Source organism: Metopolophium dirhodum, chromosome 6 (genome assembly GCF_019925205.1).
Source record: "Metopolophium dirhodum isolate CAU chromosome 6, ASM1992520v1, whole genome shotgun sequence".
NCBI classification, from domain to species: domain Eukaryota; kingdom Metazoa; phylum Arthropoda; class Insecta; order Hemiptera; family Aphididae; genus Metopolophium; species Metopolophium dirhodum.
The window spans coordinates 33,440,562-33,463,016 of record NC_083565.1 but is presented as its reverse complement, the minus strand read 5'-3'; the positions used below and the strand labels follow the sequence as shown (position 1 = coordinate 33,463,016).

General features: G+C 29.0%; 3 protein-coding genes across 3 annotated transcripts; 1 reads left to right on the top strand and 2 right to left on the bottom strand.

Moving 5' to 3' along the window:
• Window positions 1-244: 244 nt before the first annotated feature.
• On the top strand, window positions 245-13,680 carry LOC132947905 (major facilitator superfamily domain-containing protein 6-like). Its single transcript, XM_061018166.1, has 9 exons — window positions 245-351; window positions 419-598; window positions 4,614-4,712; window positions 6,382-6,642; window positions 9,011-9,198; window positions 10,418-10,554; window positions 12,297-12,418; window positions 12,482-12,724; window positions 13,243-13,680. The coding sequence occupies exons 2-9, from the start codon at window positions 532-534 to the stop codon at window positions 13,464-13,466; spliced, it is 1,341 nt and encodes a 446-aa protein (XP_060874149.1). The 5' UTR covers window positions 245-351; window positions 419-531; the 3' UTR covers window positions 13,467-13,680.
• Window positions 4,624-6,006, bottom strand: LOC132947903 (E3 SUMO-protein ligase KIAA1586-like). Its single transcript, XM_061018163.1, has 2 exons — window positions 5,481-6,006; window positions 4,624-5,382 (listed from the first exon to the last, which is right to left on the bottom strand). The coding sequence occupies exons 1-2, from the start codon at window positions 5,760-5,762 to the stop codon at window positions 4,951-4,953; spliced, it is 714 nt and encodes a 237-aa protein (XP_060874146.1). The 5' UTR covers window positions 5,763-6,006; the 3' UTR covers window positions 4,624-4,950.
• Window positions 13,681-16,381: 2,701 nt separating the features above from the next.
• Window positions 16,382-16,814, bottom strand: LOC132947711 (kelch-like protein 2). The gene is made up of 2 exons (XM_061017967.1): window positions 16,661-16,814; window positions 16,382-16,569 (listed from the first exon to the last, which is right to left on the bottom strand). The coding sequence occupies exons 1-2, from the start codon at window positions 16,812-16,814 to the stop codon at window positions 16,382-16,384; spliced, it is 342 nt and encodes a 113-aa protein (XP_060873950.1).
• Between the last annotated feature and the right edge of the window lie 5,641 nt (window positions 16,815-22,455).

The window sequence follows — 22,455 nt, the reverse complement described above, 5'->3', positions numbered from 1 at the left end:
AATCCAGGGTGGTCACCCATCCGGAGCTAGTGACACCGGCCAGTGCATACACTCAGAACGGTACACGCCACGCCGCACCGAGCCAAACAAAAGAATAATATGTGTACCTAGTAACATAATATTAATACAACAAAATATACACACAATGTACGTGTATTGTCGGCGGCCTTCCTTAATTTTTTCTTCCACATTTGCCCGCACGCGCCAAGACGCGGTATTCGACCCATGATCGTTCGTTATTATGGTTCGGTAATCAGTTACCACATTTTATTTATTTTTTTGTTTAACATAGAATTTCGAGTGATCATCATCACCGTGGATGTGTGCGACGAGTAACAATATCCGAGCTAGGTCTGTCTTGCCTGTCTCTCCAGAAACTCGTGCACCATAAGAATTATAGTATTGTTTTTTTTTTTAGATTCAATACATTCGACACACGTTTAAACAATTAAACTCTTTAATAAACACGATAATAATATTATATTAATAACACAACTTGCTGTGTAGTGTGTACGAGTGACAACCACAAAAATGACCTACTTCCAGGTCAATAGAAAACTCCTGTTGATGAAAATTCACTATTTTTTTGGAATTGGAGGTGAGAATATTATAATAATATACCTACATACTCAGAGGTTTTAATGCAATAATAAAATGATAAGAAAGGATGATAGCATAATATTATGCTCAATTGTAAATAATATTATATTATAATAATATCGCACGTTGGATAAGTCACCGATATTTTAGTCATGCAACATACACCTGTTATCACATTATAATAATATTATATTATGTTCATTCAATTATTATATCGTGTCGTTATTATTTCTGACTATGTGCAGAATCATGTTTACCACTCTGCTATATTATGCAGATCCCTAATATGCTTATTTGAAAAATATTGAACACTCACAATTAACTATGAATTTCGTAATAATTATGAGATATTTTTTTTATTTATACAAAATAATTCAATATAAAAAACATTATTGCGATATGATTACTTCATAATTTAGAAAATTGAATTACATTTAGGTAAATATGAGTAGATATTTTTGGATGAAAATAGATTGTTTTTTTTTTTTCAAATCCTACACTTAATATATTAAATTATATTGTATAATATATAATATGGTCATATGGAGGTAGGAAGTTAAATAAGGAAGTCAAATAAAATATATGATTATGTAATAATTATAATAAAAAAAAGTTTAGCATGTAAGGATTTATTTTTTTAAAGTATACTAAGTGTGTATAATAATTATTAATATCAAAGGTTCTGGATATAATATGTATTGGATGTGTCCATTGACATACCTAATATTATATTTAAGGCCCGGAACTTAATGACCTTCAAATCTTTAAAAAATGCACACGAAAAAAATGTTAAAATTACTTATAAACATCAAAAAATTACTTAAAAAATTACCACAGAAATACCAAATTTACTTTATAATGACTTAATATTTTTAATAATTTAAGTTTTACAATAATTACGTTTTATACAATTCATGGGTCACAAATCGTATTTATTATAGATTCTAGCTTTTTCAAAATGTTTACTCTCGAAGGAGCCTTCAAAAATATTTTTTTCGATCGAATTTTGGGAATATTTTTTTTCTAATTGATCGGGCCTAAAATAATATTGGTCTACAGTTTATTAAATAATCGTAGATTGCGATACCAAATGATAAAGCTAATGAACGTCGATAATCGAAAAGCTAATGGAAACTGAATGTGTCACGATAAAGTGTAACAAGGAAAATGCAAATAAATGTAAAAAAAAAGTACAAAAATGAATAAAATGCACCAAAATTACTAAAAAATGACCGTAAAGCAATAAATTCCCTAAAAATGCATAAAATTCAAAATAAAAATTGTCCATTAAATTCATTTATTCCATGAATCAAATTTCTGTAAAGACGAGCCTCGTAAATGTATCAAGTTCCGGGCCCTAATTATATATTATTATTATTATTATAATGATATATTATTATAAGCAATCGATTCCAAAACAGTTTTTTTTATTCAATAGAATCGTTTGTCTTACTACTAAACAATATTATGCATACCTACTTAAACATAATATGTCACCGCTACGGAGACATGAAATATACACGGATACTGCGGTGTGACACGTATAATAATTTTATGGACACTCCGCCGCCGACCGGCTCACACAAAACACATTTTCGTTTTATTTTTGTATAATAAAGTTATTGTCTACGTTATTATATAATTCTAATGATTATGCAGATTACAGAGACGAGTAATCGGCCACCGCCGACGAGCCGGTTCGCGTACCTTTAGCACGGCCGCCCAAACAGGAATCGGTTCGCGGCAAACGGTCAAGCTAAACAATTATTGTTATTACTGGCGCAAAACGTCGTTTGGTTATTTTATATTGTTTTTTGTGGGCGCAAATCGTCACAGTTTACTATTATTTTTTTTAAACTCTCCGTGTTGATCGTCGTGGACGTGTTCATAATATTATAATTCAAAATTGCCAATCGCCTGCACTCATAATAAATTAACAATTCTCAAGGCACTAGTCGCCACTTATTATTGTATTATACGTACATAACGTTTTTTTTCTTCGAATTCCACAATTATCACATATAATATGGAGGTGGGAAGTCAAACCAAAAATTTGATTATGTAATAATAATAATAAAAAAAAAGTTTAGTGTGTAAGGATTATTTTTTTGCTTTCAATAGAATCGTTTAATTTACTACAAAATGATATGCATACTTAAACATATAATATAAAAATTCGTTAGACCTTGCCGGTGGCGGACTGAACTTACATTTTAAATGACGAATTTTCAGAATTAAGTACTTACCACCACCCTCACCTACCATTATAACCATAACGAAGTTATGATGTAAATAAAATGTGGTCGAAAGAGCCAAGAGGTCGGGCCTTAAGCATGTAATTTTGTGCCACAGTCACGGGGTGGCACCACCCCATCTGAAAAGTTGACGCAGCTGCGTCAAAATTGAGCCCTTCAGCCCACCACTGGACCTTGCAGTGAATAATAGCTGTATAGGCGTATAACATTGTATAATAATTAATAATACCATAAAATATGGCATGATTATGGTATTTGAGGTGAATCTGGTCAAAAAAATGATTTTTTCTTATTTTTGACTGAAGTGAATTAAGTAGGTAGATATTAGTCATAAACAAATTTCAGTATTCATTGTTTTATTTACCGAAATATTTAAATTAAATTTATATTCTATACAGGATATCGAATAGTCTATTGGATTTATAATCAAATTATAATACCGACACCGTTATCAACATATTATTCATTATACACTAACCTAAATTCAAAAAGATTATTCTTTCGATAGGACGCGCACGTGCGTTCATAATAATAATGACTGGGGCTCGGATTTATTTGTATTAAGAAAAAACTAAAATGTGTAAATATATGTATTATTATGTAATAAAAAAATGAAAATAATATGGTAGATTCTAAAAAAAAATACAAAATAATAATGCAAAAAGTACAATTTGTACTATTTGGATTAAATCTTAGATAAGTACTGGTTTGTTATATCCCCGCCTGGGCGTGTCAAAACTTTATAGCCACCCACATAATATCAATAAAAACTTTTTTATAAAATAAACTGTTATCATCACTTATATACCTACTGTCTTATATTATACAGACAGGTATTTGTAGGAAGACGTGTTATAGTCGCGGGTACCGCCGCAAATTTTAGATTCTGAGCGGAGTGATGAATGTAGTATTGATTTTACAATGATGTGTGTTTTTTTTGTGTCTTTCATCACGGTTTGGGGCAATAAAACTGCTTCGATTTTCTTCAACAGTATCTTGTTCGATAGGAAGTGAACCTAGTAGGTGTATTCGAGACGTCGAAATTCCCAATAGTTTTCAAAAGTGTCGGGAAAAACAATATATAAACGAAGGAACCAATCATATATTATAAATATTATTAAAACCAGAAATATAATGAGGTACATAATACAATATATAATAATATTATTTAATATTATATGGTTCTCGACTCAGTACCACGCTGCTCGCAATTCATGGGTTGGGAACCACTGATCTAGAACGTCTCGGAGGATTTTATTGATATTATTATTTTTAAGTAAGTTTTGATTGTTTTAAAATGTTCAAAAAATGAACAGTTTAAAAATGGTCATAATACTTGCTTCTTAATAAAAAAATTTCAATAAAAGCCTCCGGGATGCTTTAGATAGTAATCTTACATTTAAATTGTATAATAAAAGATTCACACTAGTTTTAGAAATTACAGTGTAAAACGTTTTAATGTGAATGTAAAATTTGCCATATTGTACGTTTGGAAGACGAAGACAACAAATGCCTGAGTGGCGGCCTCTGAATAATCAAGTGCCATAATGCAAAGTATGTCTACAAGTATAATTATTTTTAGTTTCAAATGCATGAGTAAAGAACCCTATAAAATATATTAAAGTTTTAAACATCAAATCGATTATTCTCAAAACTATACATTTGGAGTTATGACAGTCTTGTTCTGAAGCTAGATGTGATATTGAGATTTACGTATTGCAATCAATGACTAAATCGTTATTTTTCTTATTTGTTCAGGTTATGCGTTTACGCCATTTTTGACGATAGTATCAAAACAACGTGGTTATTCTGCATTCATTGTTGGTTTAATATTCATGCTACAACCAATTCCTGGAATGCTGATGAGCAGAGGTGTTCCCAATATTTTTTTTGAGAGTATACTAAGACTAGTCGAGGTGAAGATCCATGATTTAGTAATAAACATGAATATTTAATAATATACAAATATTTTTACTGTGGTCTATAATTATAAAGGATGTGTTAAAAATATGAAAAAAAAATCAAACTTTTAAAAAAAGCTTGAAATTACCTTTATAAGTCAATAAAATATGAAAATATACAAATACTAAAAAATTTAATTAAATAAATTGTTAAAAAATAATTTCTGCATCTTATTTTCGTCGTCTATTTCTTTTCTTTCTTTACCTCTAGGAGTGGAAACGGCAGAACGGTGATCTCTTAACCAAATTTTAATATAAGGTCTAGGATTAAAATCTGCAACTGAAGGGCCATTGATAGAGATGAACATCAAATCTGACACATTTTCAATGTTTAATCTAGTCCTTAAATCAGTTATTGTCAAATTCATATCGGAAAACCCTCGTTCACAATCAGCTGTTGAAGTTGGGAGTATATTTAATGCTTTCATGAAACTAGAAAAAACATTTCTTGAACGGAAGTCAACTACACTTTCAAATTCAGAAAAACCTAATGTCCGTGATACTCTTTTAACTTCATCTTCTCCCTTTGCATCATTAGTTGCTACTTTGAACACTTCATCAATTACCTATAAAATAAAAGACGATTTATTAAAATATTCATTTATTCTGTTTAAATAATCAAAATATTGAAATAAATTATCAAAATAATAGTTTTTTTCTTTACCTGAATGTCTTCTAGCATTGTTTTATTTTTTGAGTCATCAAATAAGCGTTGACGCATTCTGTCTACTAAATTTTGCAAAAATTGTAACCTGTTAATCCCTCCTGATTTTGTCATTGTAATATTGACACCTTTGTTAATTCCTTTCTGAATAGCTTCTATAATTTCCTTTTCTTTTTCCCCAGGTTCAGCTTTCAGACTTTCTAAAATTCTAATCGTTCTATTTATCTCCGACTGGGCACGCATTAGAGTTGTTTTTCTGGACTGTAATATACAAGATAACATTGCAAGCTCAGAAAGAACATCGTAAAAAAGTCCAAGTTCCTCCAAAAAAGAAGAGGATTCTAATTTTTTTTTTTATGCCGTTTGATGTCGCATCATGTGTTTTACTAACATGTAAATATATTCCCGGATAATTATTCCATATGGCTTTTATAGTTCGAAAACTGCTTGCAGACCAGCGTACATTCAAAACACGACCTATTTTTTTCATTTCAATGCCTACTTCAACACAAGATTTATCTAAACCCATTGAATTTTTAGGACTTTGATGATAGTAAGCGTAGAGTTTGTCCATTAGATTTTGGAAACGAGAGACTCCAGTACAATCTTTTATTACGTCATGTACTGAGAGTTCGAGGCGATGACATAAACAATGCCAGGTAAATAGATTCGGAATTTTTTCGCGTAGTTTAGTAGCAACTCCAGCTTTCTTACCCGTCATTACACTTGCTCCGTCACTGGCAAAAGCAATCCAGTTGTCTAGCATTTTCTGAGTAACCAAAACCAGTTTTTTTTTTTACTTTTGTATATAATTTGAGAGTATACGCAGTATACCCATAGTTTTCACAAAATATCTTGAGAGTATACGGCGTATATGTAGTATACCCTATGGGAACACCTCTGCTGATGAGACCAATTGTAGGTGCCGTTACAGATAAATACAAATGTCGTCGGTCTATGTTTATTGCGAATTCAATAATCATGTTTGTATTGGTATGTTTACTATCAATAATTCCTGGTACGACAACAAAAGAGGAAATGAACGATTTGGACGTGATCAAGTCGCCACTTTTTTGGATGTTTTTTACTACACTTGTCTTAATCAAAATGGTCGGAATGGCGAAAACTGTTTTAGAGGACACGATTTGTATGGATTTATTAGGTAAAAATAAATAATGATCTTATTAAATTATTGATGTGAGATTGTGGGAACAATTTACTTTTGGGAGGTAACAGCTGCTGTATGGAACCATAGTATAATATTAATTTTCCCGATATCACCAAGTCACTATATTATTGCCTATTGGTATTGTACACGTTTAATCTTTATGTTCTGAAAAACTAAAATTGTTGTGTTTAGGTAGGCAAGATGGTAAGAAGGTTTACCTATTAGTAGTAGAATACACTGAGAAACGTCTCAAAAAATGTAAACAGTTGAGCTTTCCTATAATACCAATAATACCTACTTGTTGTAATCGGTCCATGTTTTGTCTTTAGTTGGCTTCATTAACCATTACTTATATTATACCTATTGATCAGTGGTGTAGTGGGGCGTATACGCGGGTATACGGCGTATAACGACTTCTCCAGTTTTTGGTTGATGCGTATACTTATAATATAATTTGTGATACGCAGGTATACGGGTATACTGTATAGCTATAAATCAATAATATAAATAGTATTAGCGAATAATCAATAATACCAAACATATTTCCTTATTATCATGTTCATTAGGAACTAATTTTTACATTTTACACATCTATTTTTAACTTCATTGCATGGATTTCTATTTATTATATATATATTATATATTATACGTCTAAAATTATAAGCTTATCGATAACGATAGCCGACGCTGAGATTCACGGTCACATGCATTACTGAAAATAATTTTGTCAAAAAATATTATTTTATGTACATACACTGTGTCACACAATAATTACATAAATATAACAATTGATCTAAAAAAAATGATGTTTTCATTTATTTTTAATCATTCAAAGTTGTGATACCTTATTTATATACTACCGAGTATACATTTAAGACTATAAATATTAATAAATATTTAGGTTTTTTGACTTAAAAAGAAGTGGTGATAGGGGGGGTTAAGAAATTAACATAGGTAATCATAAACAATTTAAATGTATAGGTAATCATATATCTTAGGAGTATGATTGTAAACTATAGAGACTCAATTGCGGTAAGGTAGTAGTAAAGTGTATGTAATTATAAATATATCATTAGTAATAGCGTAGTATATATAGTGGTTGGGGGGGGGGGGAGGGGAGAAGCCCCCACGTTTACATATCAAGCACATTAAAACGTATACTCAGTAAAAAAATTACGACTACATCACTGCTATTGATACTATTATCAACCAAGCTGGGCAGTTACTAGTTAAAAAGTTATTAGTTAAGTTAATAGTTACTTTTTTTATATAACTTTTAACTTAACTAGTTAAAAAAAAATAGAATGTAGAAAATAACTTAGTTAGTAAATAAGTTATTTCTTTTTATAAATAATTGTAACTTAACTTAGTTATTTTGTTAAAATTAAAGTTATTTGTAAAAAGTTAATTTACAAAAATGTTCTTATTTTGATTTATGTACTGTATATTATTTGCATTGATATTTCTGAGAACCGCCAGGATTAATTAAGTAATTTTATTATTTTGAACACTTCTGTTAGTTCTAATAGTTTGATTGCTACTTTTAATAAACTGATGAGATTAGGACTGTAAAAATATTTTTGAAGTAACATTTTAATATTTTATATTTTAATGTGAACTGTAAATATTTTCTTTTTTATATCAATGTTTTAAACATTTTCCTTCAAATTCAAAAAAGAAACATTTAGATTAGACAACATTTAAAACAAAATAATTATTAATTTCACAAGTTTGCTTTATAGCAGAACTAGCAGCAGTAGATTAATTTATATTTTTTGAGTAGAATATGATTAAATAGGTACTATATTATACTATATTCTATTCTATATTTTTATTGTATTTTAATGGAAACAAATGGAAAAAATCATATTTCAAGATTCAACTACTATTTAGTTTTTTTTAATAAATAAATGCTAATATTTAAATTATACTGCAAATATATAATTTTGATCTGTATGTAAGGTACAGCTATAACAATAATCTAAAATAGTTGTATAATTTATAAAATAATAATATAGTCTGTGCATTTGTTATTAATTTGTTTTACTTTATACCAAAACTAGTTATTTTCCTACGATGAGATAAAAAAACGTTCATGAGTAAGTTAAATGTATTTAAAAAAAAAAAGTAACTTAACTTTTAACTTAACTTGGTTATTATTTTCATGAAAATTTGTAACTTAACTTAGTTACTCAAATTCAGTAACTTTTTAAAACTAACTTTAACTTAGCTTAGTTATTTTTTATTTTAGGATAACTTAACTTTAACTAGTTAAAAAAATTGGTTAACTTGCCCAGCTTTGATTATCAAATAATACGTACAATGTCATTATAGTTGAATCGTGTTTGTGTTTTCTATCAAGGCGAAGACAAAAATAATTATGGAAAACAAAGGTTGTGGGGATCCATTGGTTGGAGTTTGTTCGCCATTATTTCCGGTGCATCCGTAGACTGGTATAGCGCAGGGCTAGAGTACAAAAACTATGCTCCAGGTTACGTCATTGCAATGCTATGTTTCCTTTTAGATATATATGTCGTGTTTAACCTCAAGGTACAGTATATAATATCTACAAATCTAATAGACTTCTAGTTATAGTTATTGACTTATAGCTAGAACTATCCATCATATTATGTGTGTTTGGGCGCTCACGAATCGCCTCCCATCTGACCTCGAATTGCCTCCTGTGAAATTATTTCTTAAAGGTTTCTCCCAGTTTCAAAATTATTCGTTCACTTGAATTGCTTCCTAATTTATTTAGGTAGTGACCCTACATTATACCGGAATTGCCTCCGATAGTTATAGCATATAACTAAAAGATTTCTAACCTTAAATTATAGGAAATATTAATAAATTAAATAAATTGTGTAAATTGAGTCAGTGTCAAATTTTTTTAAATAATCAATAAAAATAATAGCAATAATTAAAAATAATACAAAATAATTAATAATCAATACATACAATTTAAAAAAAAAAATAAAAAAAAATTCGTTTCGCCTATTTTACTGTTCACGTTCATTTTATATTATTTTTTATAAAATTATGTACCTGCGCATTAACGTGTGATTTATGGAAACGGTTGCGCTAACGAAACTGACTATGATAATGGGCTAATATTTAACTTACTTAAAATATCGACAGAGACAAGAGACATTTAGTGATGGACAAGATTACAGCATTCAACAAATTAATAGTGAAATACTGTAGGTACCTATAATATAGGTATAAACAATATATTTTGAAGATCGATATAATCATTGATAGACGATAGTACACGGACAACTAACGATATATTAATTAAATATCTAGGTAGCTATGGAAGGCAATTCGAGTAGACCATTTGGGTATTTATTTTCGAGGCGATTTGAGTGTCATCGTGTGTTTAAGCTTTATTTTTGAACCAAAATTTGCTGATTATTAGGTGTACCTACTTTAAATTTTAATCAGATATATTTTATATATTTTACTAGTGTATATAAAATTCAATCGCACTTCACTTTTATACGGATAAAACAATCATAACAATTTGGAAGTCAAAAATGTGATTTTGTTTTATATTATTTTAATAATATTGTTTTCCAACGTTATCGCTTAATAGATTTCACTCAAATTTTTTTAAAGTTAGTTAAATTGGAAACAAATCCATCTCAAATTTGACGGTATAGAAAATCGATGTTCCGTCAAATGATTTACTTCGTAAATATGTAAAAATTTTTGGCTTACACATATAATGTCATGAAAAAACTACATATTTGCTTGTTCTGTATTATAGGTTGTACAAGAAAATGATACCAAAATTGTAGCTTCTGACGTAAAAAAAGTATTCACTGAAGGTAAAGTACTCGCGTTTCTTCTTTGGGTTGTTTTTATTGGATTTTTTATGTCTTTCATATGGTACTTCGTATTTTGGTAAGCAAACAATTACATAAATTTAAATAATACAAATACATGACCTGTTTTATTTTTTAAAAATACTAATAATATATAATTATTTTAACATACGTATTTCAGACTAACATATAATAAGTGTAGGCAATTTCGATAGTTAGTTAAATTATGTAATTATATTAAATGTACTGTTTAAAATAAAAAAACAAAATACAACAGTTTAATATTGTTAATATAATATTATAATAATTCATTTAGATTTTAGATGAAAACTGTTTTCGATATCTACAATAATTACCCATATAAAATTATTATCTTACAAATTAAGAACCAACGTTGATAATAAACGATAGTGCTAAATTATGTTCTATTAACATAAATATTCCTATGTAATGTATTAGTTTATCCAACGGCCGTGGCGCGAGCTAAGTAAAAAAAAAAAAATAATTGCACGACACGGTGTGTGTATAGTATAACGAAGCAGGAGTTGCCTATTGAAACTGTGTAAAATACAGGTAAATTTGTTATACGACATAACTAATTTTCTAATGCATCAACTAACTCCTAGTTAACTCTAAAACGTCAGAAATATTGTGTAGAACGTGCTTTTGTAAAAATCATCAAAATCGTACGTTTATAAATTAAATTATAAATGAAAAAGTGCAAACTTTTTAACGGAAATTTATATCAAATTCAGAATCACGGTAGTCGTCGTCGCAATGCGACTGCCGGATTCAGAGCCGAGTGTCGTGCAGTATGCATTCATTTCGTTATTTTCCGTCGTTTTTAGCTATCGTGTATATTAGTTTGGGTGTATATTAGTGCCGTTTTTGAATCATTACACAATCATAATTAAAAAATCGAATATTTGGTGTAGGTGTAATGATCTTATATTTCTAATAAAGAAAGATGGCAAATAATAGCTGTGTATATAATAACTCTAGAAAACAAAACTAAAATAATTATAGATACATTATTTAGATAAAGTTATAGATAAAAATATATAATAAACAATATACTATATAAAGATAAAAATATAGATACATTTTCGTTATTTGCATTGATGATAAAAATTAGTGGTATCACAACAAAAATCCTTCGTTAACTACGTGTACAAATGGCTAAGTAAAAAAAATATAAGATCTTAAAGCACTATAATGTGATAATGTGATAATGTGATATCATGAATAAATGCTAAGTATATTGAATTTAAGTAAACTTATTTTGTTTCAATAATTTATTTACTTGGCGAGGAATTATTTATAATAGTATATAAATATTAAAAATAATATTTTTAAAATAATAATAAGTTATATTTTGATATTCCTTCGCCATTTAATTATTTAGTTCATCACACTTTGTTTCTTTTAAGAAATAATTCCTCGCCAAGTAAATAAATTATTGAAACAAAATAAGTTAACTTAAATTCAATATACTTAGCATTTATTCATGATATCACATTATCACATCTTAATAGTGCTTAAAGATCTTATATTTTTTTTACTTAGCCTCTCTACTTCCAATTCAAGTTAAACATAATTTATAGATAAATAATAAACTATTCTATACTCTCAAATTCTATCCCATTATTGTACTATGATAATATTATTTCATATTTTAATACCATAAAATATACGAGATAAATAACACGGGCGATTTGGAAGATCAATTATTTTAAATGAACATAATATTAATATTAATATATTTAGATATTTTTGTTGGTTAGGTGCTAATAATAAATCCCAGTATTATACACATTATAGGTACCTGGAAGACTTGTCGAATGAGTTCCACCCCGAGACGAAATCTTGGATGAAGACTCTCCAAGGAACATCATTACTAATCCAATGTTTCGGTGGCGAAGTGCCGTCGTTCCTTTTTTCCAGTAAATTGTTGCTTGAAAACAACAGATAAAAATGATTGTTTTATATATTATATATTATTATAGGCTACATACTGAAACGTGTGGATCACATGACCATATTGTCCATAGTATTTTTCACGTTTACGTGTATATTCTCTTCGTACACGATCATCGAGAACCCTCTTTGGGCGTTACCAGTGGAATTACTCAACGGAATAACGTTCGCAATGTCTTATTCGGCAGCCATTTCGTATGCGGCACTTATAACGCCTGTCGGCGCTGAAGGAACACTCCAAGGAGTCGTCGGGACGGCTTACATTGGAATAGGTTCGATATATTTTCATGTTTCCATATTCAACTGATATTAAGGGCGGGTGTCGTAGGATTCTATTACCCTCAATAATTTTTATCTCATCTAAAAATTATATAAACAGTTATTTTTAGTACATGTGTTAAGATCAAAATATTTAGTCGAAATTAAATATTTATATGTATAAGTAGAATAACGATTTATAAAAAATAAACTAGTTATTTAACTTAAATAAACATTTTACCATCAATATTTTTCTAAAAACAAGATTTAAAAATAGGCTGTTTAGAATATTTGCAAAATTTTTTTTATTTCCAGTATTAAAAATAAACATAAACAATTTTATAATATATATTATTATAGCGCAAGTGTTTATACATTATTATAGGTACAAGAAAATCAGTTTTAAAATATTGATTTTAATACAAGTTTTTTTCGTTTGTCAGGTCATTTCGTTACACTTTAAATACCTTTATAATATAAACTTGAAAATATTTTGACTTTACATTCACGATGTTGATTGGTTGTGTCTTAGGCGCGCCCATTGGAAGCATCGTAGGTGGTTATATGTTCAAACACATTGGAAGTATTGCTACGTTTAAGCTGTTAAGCATGGTCGCATTTGTCACTTGTGCAATACAAATTATTGTCAATTTTATATTAAGGCGTTTGTCTAAAAATGATGATGTAAAGGACATGAATACTAATGTTCAAACTAAAGATGATAATATCAAAGAAGACATAAATTTAACAACCTAGTATTATTTTGGCAGAAAACTATTTTGTAATTACTTATATAATAAATATCTGAATTGTTGTGTATTTTGTTTTTTATTCAATATTATATATATTTTAGTTTTTTAAATTTAAATATCCACCTAAAAGTCTCAGACACCAACTATTGTTACCGGTAAACATATAGCAAAACATTAAAACATAATTTCTAGTAATAATTAACGAATGCATATTACACTTGCATAGATTTTTTAAACCTTAATTCATTTTTCAGAAACTTTTCTTTTAATGGAAAAAATATTAGTGAACATTTCATCGGATGACCAGAGAAAAATTACATTAACAAATGATTATGTATTTCTGATTCTGAATAGATTGATGGTGTATTCTCAAATTAATTTTTACTACCGGTAACTTATTTAGGTACTATGTATGTAAATATTGAATTTAATGCAAAAAACATATTATTCTAAAATTCAGTGCTGGTAAAATGAGAATAGTAAGTACCTATACATTTTGAGTAGAAACGATTTTTGAATTGTAATGGGTGTGAGCCAAATCAGAGAGGGATAGTTTCTACTTTAAATTAGCGCTTTTACATGGTTTAGTATAAACAATCTGCTGCAGCGTATAAGAGTTTTGTAAACAAAGATTTATAAACAAATTCTAAGCCATACGTAAATAATAAGATTGTTTATATTCAATTATGCTATACGCCCGTCTTCCACTAAATACTTAATAGTAATGTGTGTGGAGCCAAATTCGAGAAAGATAGATTTTACTTTAATTCAGTGTTTTTTTCCTCATTTAGGGTAAACAATCTGATATGTTTAAGAGTTTTGCAAACAATGTTTTGTAAACAAATTCTAAGTCGAACATCAACAACAAAGCTATAATATTATATACTTTTAATAAATAATTGAAAACAAAAATAATTGTGTATTTTAGATTCTTAATAGAATGATGATGTATTTTCAAATTAATTTTTACTACAGGTAACTATTTACTAGGTTTATTAATATTTAATTTAATGCAGACAAAATATTATTCTAAAAATCAGTGCTCAATAAAATGAGAATAGTAAGTACCAATTTGAGTAAAACGATTTTTAAAATCAAAATGTCGAAATACAATTTATTGTAAATATAGTATTAAGTATATATCCCACCTACTTAATGCTTAATAGTAATGGGTGTGGGCCAAATCGGAGAGGTATAGTTTCTTCTTTAATTTAGTGCTTTTAGATGGTTTAGTATAAACAATCTGCTGTGTAAGAGTTTTGTAAACAAATATTTGTGAATAAATTCTAAGTCGAACATCAAAAACAAAGCTTGTTTAACCAATTTCATTATACACCTACTTAACACTTAATATAGTATCTAGTGGATGTGATCATATGTATATTTGTGTGTGTGTGGGGGGGGGGCTCTTTACTTGTAAGTTGTAACACATGTTACAAAAATGAGTACCTATACCATATTTTATTGGATCTAGGACCTAATGGTCTTCATTTTTGTATTTATTTTAAAATTCTTAAGTCTAAAAATTAAATAAATTATAGTTTAAGACAAAGGTAGACATAAACTAGTTAAAATTTAAAGTTACTTTCTTTTTGTGATTTGTTATATTTTTTTTATACATTTTATGTAAATATGATGTGTACCTTTATATATGAATTTCTAAATTATAATAATATGCACATTTTCGAGATCTCGATGAATTTTGTCAAAATTCTGACTTTATACGCTCGTATAAAATGATTGTGGATTAACGGTAAAAAAACAAAATAGCTTTTTTTCGAAAACTGGTTTTGCGTGAAAAATTAATATTTAATAATAACTATTTATTGTTATTTTAAATTTTCAAAAATACTATCGAAAATTAGTGTGTTTAAATTTTTTGCAAGGGGAAAATTCAAGTTCTGCAGTTTCGGTAACTTTTTAGCTATCGGCTCTTAACATTGTCATCTATACTTGTTTAATTCGAATAAATCACATGGATATTATATTTTTAATTTCGCATAAGGAACACTGTAGAAATTTTACTACCTACTTTGTTTTTTTTCTCGCTCACTCTATATCGTTCCCATGACATCTCTCTCTAAGCGCTGTTCATTAGTTTTAAAGTCTATGGCCTTAACCAAGCCCATCTTCGACGTAACTATATTATGCTCATATTATATTTTATCTATCAAAGTATTGAACTTTCTGTTGAGTATAATTCAAATATATTTTTATAAATTATAAATTATTTTATTTTTTTCATTTTACGTGGTTAAAATAAAGACAGAAAATGTATAGACTAAAAAAAATAAGTTTTCTATTTATATGTACCTACCTATAATTTATAAATCACTATTATTTTTGTTATTAATAAACATTTTCAAAATACCAATTTAATTGGTTTTAGTTTAAAACTTTTTACTTAGTTGCAGAACGGCATTCGCCCATCTCAAGCTGTTTACTAAAGTGTTGAATTTATGCGTGTTTGAGCCTCTGGAAAAGCAAGAAATACTGCAGGTGCCGAGGGATTTGTATTTGGTCACTAGCATGATAAGTCCTAGGAAAAAAAATTGATTAAAATATTTCGTATTAAAAACCGAATAAAAAATTTTTGATAAAAAATTATCTGCAAATTTTAATTATATTTACAGAGATAATACGAAAACTTTTTTGATAAAACATTAAAATACTGTAAAATCAATAGAAATACAGTAATTAATATACATATTATTATACATTAAGGGAAAATATTTATGCAAAAAAAAAATTATGTATCTTATATGCTATCAATGGCTATCAATTTATTATGTATAAAAAAATCTTTTAGTAAAACATTAAAAAACTGTAAAATTAACGGAAAATTAATAAAGATACTATAAAACAATAGATGAAAACATTTATATTTTATATTATATCAAAAAAAAAAAATCACGAATTCTAACAAGTGTTAAAAAGTTGTGGCCTATTAATGGCTATTACTCCTGCTGAAGTCCGTGCATCATTCATTGGCACTGTCACCATAGTCCAGGTATTGGTGTGTGGGCTGTAACATTCTACAGAATTCAAACTAGAAGTTTCGTCGTTGCCACCTACGACATACAATACACCATTTAATGCAACTACTGCTAAATTGAAAAATTAAGTTATATCCATAAAATATTTACAAAAAAAAAAAATGTTCATACATTAACTTCTAATTTTTAAAGAACAAGATACCTGCATCACTTCGAGGCAAATGCATATCTGCAATAGAAGTCAAAACTTCTATACTTGGTCTGAATGTTTCAACACTACTTAGAATGTTTGATCCATCTTGACCACCCACAGCATATAGTACACCTACTCCAGCACCTTTGTGGCGTACACACATTTTTGCGACCGGTGTCCGCACGTATCAAAATTGCGATAATAACATTCAACAGTGTAAACCCTGCTTTGATGAATGATTATATCCACCTACCTACAAATGTACATAATAAAAATAGGGAAATAAAAATCCTTCTCACCAGGAAAAAAATTCCAGAATACAACATTATTGCATGGCATTTACAATGAAAGTGATTGAGTACATATTTATGAAAAGTTGAATAAATACAATATTATTATTTAATTAGCACAGCAGTTCCCAAACTTTTATAACCACGGCAACCTTTAGAAAAAAGTTTCGTGTTTCATGGAATACCAATGCTTGTAAAACGAATATTTTACAGCAATTAATATTATACTACTTGTAACTATTTTCTTTAGGTAAATTTTAAATCTAAAATAATTTTCTAAATATTCACATACACCTGGCGGAACCCTTGAGATTGTCCCACAGGACGACAGAACACTTAGGTTCCTTTGAACACACTTTGGTAATCGCTTGGTTTTCCGCCCGGGATTGTTCCGTCGTCGCGTTTATTTCATGCGACTCTTTTACACTACTACCCCCCCCCCCCCCCCCCAACCAACCAACCAACCAACTGACCCAAAATGGAAGAGTCATAAAATCACGACTGTCCTCCGGGCTCCGATTGCCGCAGACAACGCAGCTGTGCGTGTGCGCTGGTCTATTATACCGAAATAGTTTTCACCTGAAGAACAACATTATTACCTACATGTTATTATTGTGTGTCATTATAATATTTATCATAATATTATGAGGTATGTGTTATGCAGTTATACGCCACAAACATATTCAATATTCTTGTACGACATTGTTTAATACAGCAGACCGCAACGTGCGATTTTATAAAATCTATTTCGTATTAAACTACCTGTCACAGTGACACTGATTGCTGTGTTCGTGTCGATTTTCATACGATATTATAGTACATACAATATATTATATCATATACAGTAACCTCTCCTAGACGACATAATAAAATACCTTTCGGACCGACGATGATTTATTGTTTATTTCTTGTTGTTTTTCTTATTTAAAGATAGCTTGTATAATAACGTATACAAGAGACGGCAGACCCTTCTCGGCGTGTTTACTTTACCAAGGTGGTAAGGCATGAAGGATTTATCATTTATTTTCTACCAAATTTAGTGTTTACAATTTGTGCTTGGAGAGATTGAACAACTGAGTGCACAAAAGTAAATAAATCTGCATTATCTTAAAGCCTACAAAAATGACGTGAATTAAACGAAATTCACAATATTGAATAATTGTACTTTTACAATTTACATTCCGATTTACATATAATATATGTCCAACTAATAGCTATTTATACGACTGCTTAAGCGTGTTTGGGCCATCACGAAAAACTTTTTATGAAAAAACACAAATTTCGTAATAACAAGTCAATCATTTTTAAACTGCTTATTAACTCAGAATGAAGTACATTTGAAAATAATTAGGTACACTGAAAAGTATCAAACATCTTATTATGTATAACTGTAAATTATTAAAAAAGATTAAGTATGAAATAAAAATTTTTTTCATATCACCTTACATTAGTATACATTTAATTATTTTTTACTCGTATATTGTGTTTAACGTGCTATGCTTATAGAAAATTTTAATTTTTTATTGATTTAAATTTTGAAATTATAAATTATAAAAATCATTTCAATTAAATATACGAGTGTCTTATTTATCGTATTATCGTAACACAAGAAATATACCTTATAAGGTATACGAATACAAGTCTAAGTTGAACTTTTTATAAAATATTCATTATAGTAACTTACGTATTACATTTTTAAACTTTTTGACCGGATAAATAATTTTTTATTGATAATTATAGAAAAAAAATTTAAACTAATCAAATCCAATTCAAGTGAGGATGGTATAACCAAGCTGGTTACCAAACAATTTTAGTAAATTTTCATTTTTTTTTCTCTAATTATTTTAAAAAGCACTGATCATTTTCAATTTCGACCTGTTAAAAGTACCAACTAGTTCCAACGTGCTTCCAAAAACATACATTGGGCATCAAATTTTATGATCAGAGCATTTTTTCTACCAGAAAAGTTGAAAAGTTACAAACATTTTAAAATACCTTGAATAAACGTCTGAAATTATTAGACTGAACAAAACAAAAATAAAATTGTAACTGATTTTCAAGCCCCCCCATTGAAAAATCCTGGGTACGCCACTGGTCTTACGTGTAATTTTTTTGTGAACCAAATTAAGTAAAAGGGTTATCGGTATTTAAGCCGAACAAAGATACAGTTTTAACACTCATCGTTATAATGACAACGAATATCAAAATAATTAATTATCAACTTTAACGAAGTTTAAAACCTTAATTATTATGATAATTCATATAATATGAATTTATTTGATATGTTAATTTTAACGTCGGCATTATTTTTAAATGAAACCTTATTTCACAATATTTATCGTGTTTTTTTTTATCAAAATTTCCATTATCTAAAACGGAACGATATTATTCCAGGAATAATTATGTGTAATATTGCTTGCGTCGACTGTGGTAATAACCAACGGCGTAACCTCATATTGACAATTATTATGCATTTATTTATTTGGAATGACTGATCATTTAAAACAAGAACATATAGCATTGAGAAGAATATTACAACCAATTAGTATTTATACATTTTATTATTACATGTTCATACATTTTATTGTTACATATTTATACATTTTATTATTACATATTTAATATTTATACATTTCATTATTACATATTTAATATTTTTACATTTTATTATTACATTTATACATTATATCATTACATAATTATACATTTTATTATTACATATTTATACATTTTACTATTACATATTCATACATTTTATTTATTCATCTTTGTTGCACATTGTTTTCTAAAAGTTACAGTTCAATATGAATTTTTGCTTACAATAGAGCTATATATATTTGTGATTTTAACCCTTTGTAATTCGAAAATATGGTTAACAATATAACAAAAAATATTATGTGTAAATTATAAAATATGCATTTATACAGTGGGTATAACAAACAATCTTATATCAATCTCATATCCTAGGTAGGTATACATTTTTTTTAACACATTTTCAAGATTCAAACTTTTCTAGGTATTAGGTACATAAAAACCAGTATACCACTAAACATACCAACGTCAAGCACAGCATAGCATTCGCTTGGTCCTTTTCCAAATCGTCTTAAGCTTTGGTTTTCCCACATCCTCCTCTGTCACCGGTTCCGTCGCGGCGTGCAACGCTGTCTTATCGTTAGTTATCACACATCCGTTTCCCGTCTCGGACGGCTCGACCAATTCGCTTGACGTATCGTTTCCCCTCTCGGTCGACTTGACCAATTCGCTTGACGTACCGTTTCCCGTCTCGGACAACTCGATCAATTCACTTGACGTACAATTTCCCCTCTCGGTCGACTCAACCAATTCACTTGATGTACCGTTCCCCCTCTCGGGCGACTCGACCAATTCGCTTGACGTACCGTTCTTTACGTCGGCCGACGAAGATGTGGACAGCGAACCGTCAGAATACGAAATTACGGACACCGCAGATTCAGATGACGAAATTACGGATACTGCAGATTCGGACGTCGGCGTGGAAGATGCCGACGAAACGCGTGGCAAAGGTACAAAAGGCGAATTGTCACACGGCGAAAGTATGGACACCTCAGATTCGGCCGACGAAGATATGGACAGTAAACAGTCGGACGTCGACGTGGCAAATGCCAAGACGGGTGGCGTATGTATATCGACTTCAGCGGAACTGGACGACATAATTTCAGTGCTCACCAACCCAACGTCAGAGCAGATATTGGGACTTGCAGAATCTTCAACTATAATATCCGTCGGGCAACTTGAGTCGATTCCGACGGATGAACATTGAATCTCGTCTACCGACGACTTTACATCATATACTTTACTGATATTTGACATGACCGCAGATTATATTTAATTATTATATTATCAGAAACGTTTTTTTCTATTTTTTAGAAAAATATTATGTACAGTAAATATTTTAGAATTACGAAGAACGATACAGAATTAACAAATAAACAACTGAGACACAGAATCGAAATCCAAACAGTATAGTTGTTCGTAGCAACAATATTTTTAAAACTTCCATCTCGGGAATAATATATATTATATTGGTTTATTAATTATCATTAAAACATGTTAAATTCAAATTTAAAAAAGGCGGGCAAGGGGTGTCACTCTGCTGTACAGTAGGTTACAAGTGTGTTACTGTAATGTATGGTATTACATTTAAATTCAATGATATAATATCATTGTATAAGAAAAACAATTCTGAGCGAAGACGGTCAGTCAGCCTGTGATATTACTAAGTAATAAGTATAATTGATGATGTTTTTGTGAATAAAGTAATTTTTTTTTCGATCGTGAAGCCTGGCAACTATGGCCATTAGCTGTTTGTGTTTGTTTGTAGGGGAGGAAATTGTAGGTGTAACACGTGTGTGTATTTTTTGGCAGATTTTTTTAGTGGATATCTGCCATGCCTGGGTGGGGGATGGCGGCACTTCTCTCCGGACACCGTGACTTGCCCGAAAAAAATGTCGCCCGTGAACCGAGGTTTGAACCAGCGTCGGTTTGCGCCACAACCAACGCCTTAGTCCGCTCGGCAACTCCATCCCCCTAAAGTAATTTAGGTATGAGTATAACCTATTTAAATTTTCAATCCTATTAGATATAAAAGTTGGACATTTTATACATTTTTAACTACAAAATAATTATTAAATTTTAAATTTGATACATTTTATCAAAATTTGAACTTTAAATGCTTATAAAAAAATTGTGTCTGTGTATATATAGTATTTTTCAAATGACATTTTGTTATTATTACGTTTTTTGTATTAAGTTTTCACGCATTTTTACCCAACAAATAAAATTTTATTGACAATTATAGAAAACAAAACTAAAAAAATTTAAAACAGCTCAAAAAGAGTCAAAATATTTTCAACATTTTATGGTGTTTAGGTAATGAAAATATAAACATTCAGTGAAATTTTCATGTATCTACGGTTATTAGTTTTTGAATTACAGCAAAATAACAAATCGCTAGGTACATGAGAAATCGAGTGAAAATCCAATCTTGTCAAAATATGAATTTCAAACACTCATAAAAATGTAATTTGATTTGCTTGTGGACATTTTTTTTTTTTGATAAAGATAGACAAACTCATGAGGAATCTTGTATTACATTTTGAAATCTTAGATTTAATAAGAAAATGGTTATGATTTATTATCTCAAAATAATTTGCTATTTTTCGTGATTTTTCTGTATTTTGTCAAGATTTGAACTTTAAATGCTTATAAAAAAATTGTAATTAAGGATTTTAATATTTTTCAAATGTCATTGTAACAATATAGTAGGAGCCTTGTATTAAATTTTCAAGCTTATTTACCCAACAAATAAAATTTTATTGATATTCATAGAAAAAAAACTAATAAAATTGGTGCAAGCTAAAAATGTCCCTAAACAGTTCAAAACAAAACAAAATATTTTGAAAATTTGATCGTGTAAAGAAAATGGGATATGAACAACTAGTGAAAATTTCATGTGTGTGCGTTTTAGAGTAACAC

What these genes read in the sequence shown, in the direction of transcription:
- LOC132947711 (XM_061017967.1), bottom strand. Translation starts at nt 16,814, where the DNA reads ATGTGTGTACGCCACAAAGGTGCTGGAGTAGGTGTACTATATGCTGTG. An exon ending in TTTGCCTCGAAGTGATGCAG is followed by an intron (nt 16,570 to 16,660) that starts GTATCTTGTTCT and finishes TTTTCAATTTAG; the next exon opens with CAGTAGTTGCATTAAATGGT.
- LOC132947905 (XM_061018166.1), top strand. Translation starts at nt 532, where the DNA reads ATGACCTACTTCCAGGTCAATAGAAAACTCCTGTTGATGAAAATTCAC. An exon ending in GCTACAACCAATTCCTGGAA is followed by an intron (nt 4,713 to 6,381) that starts TGCTGATGAGCA and finishes TGGGAACACCTC; the next exon opens with TGCTGATGAGACCAATTGTA. An exon ending in ATGTCGTGTTTAACCTCAAG is followed by an intron (nt 9,199 to 10,417) that starts GTACAGTATATA and finishes TCTGTATTATAG; the next exon opens with GTTGTACAAGAAAATGATAC.
- LOC132947903 (XM_061018163.1), bottom strand. Translation starts at nt 5,762, where the DNA reads ATGTTATCTTGTATATTACAGTCCAGAAAAACAACTCTAATGCGTGCC. An exon ending in CAATGCTAGAAGACATTCAG is followed by an intron (nt 5,383 to 5,480) that starts GTAAAGAAAAAA and finishes TTTATTTTATAG; the next exon opens with GTAATTGATGAAGTGTTCAA.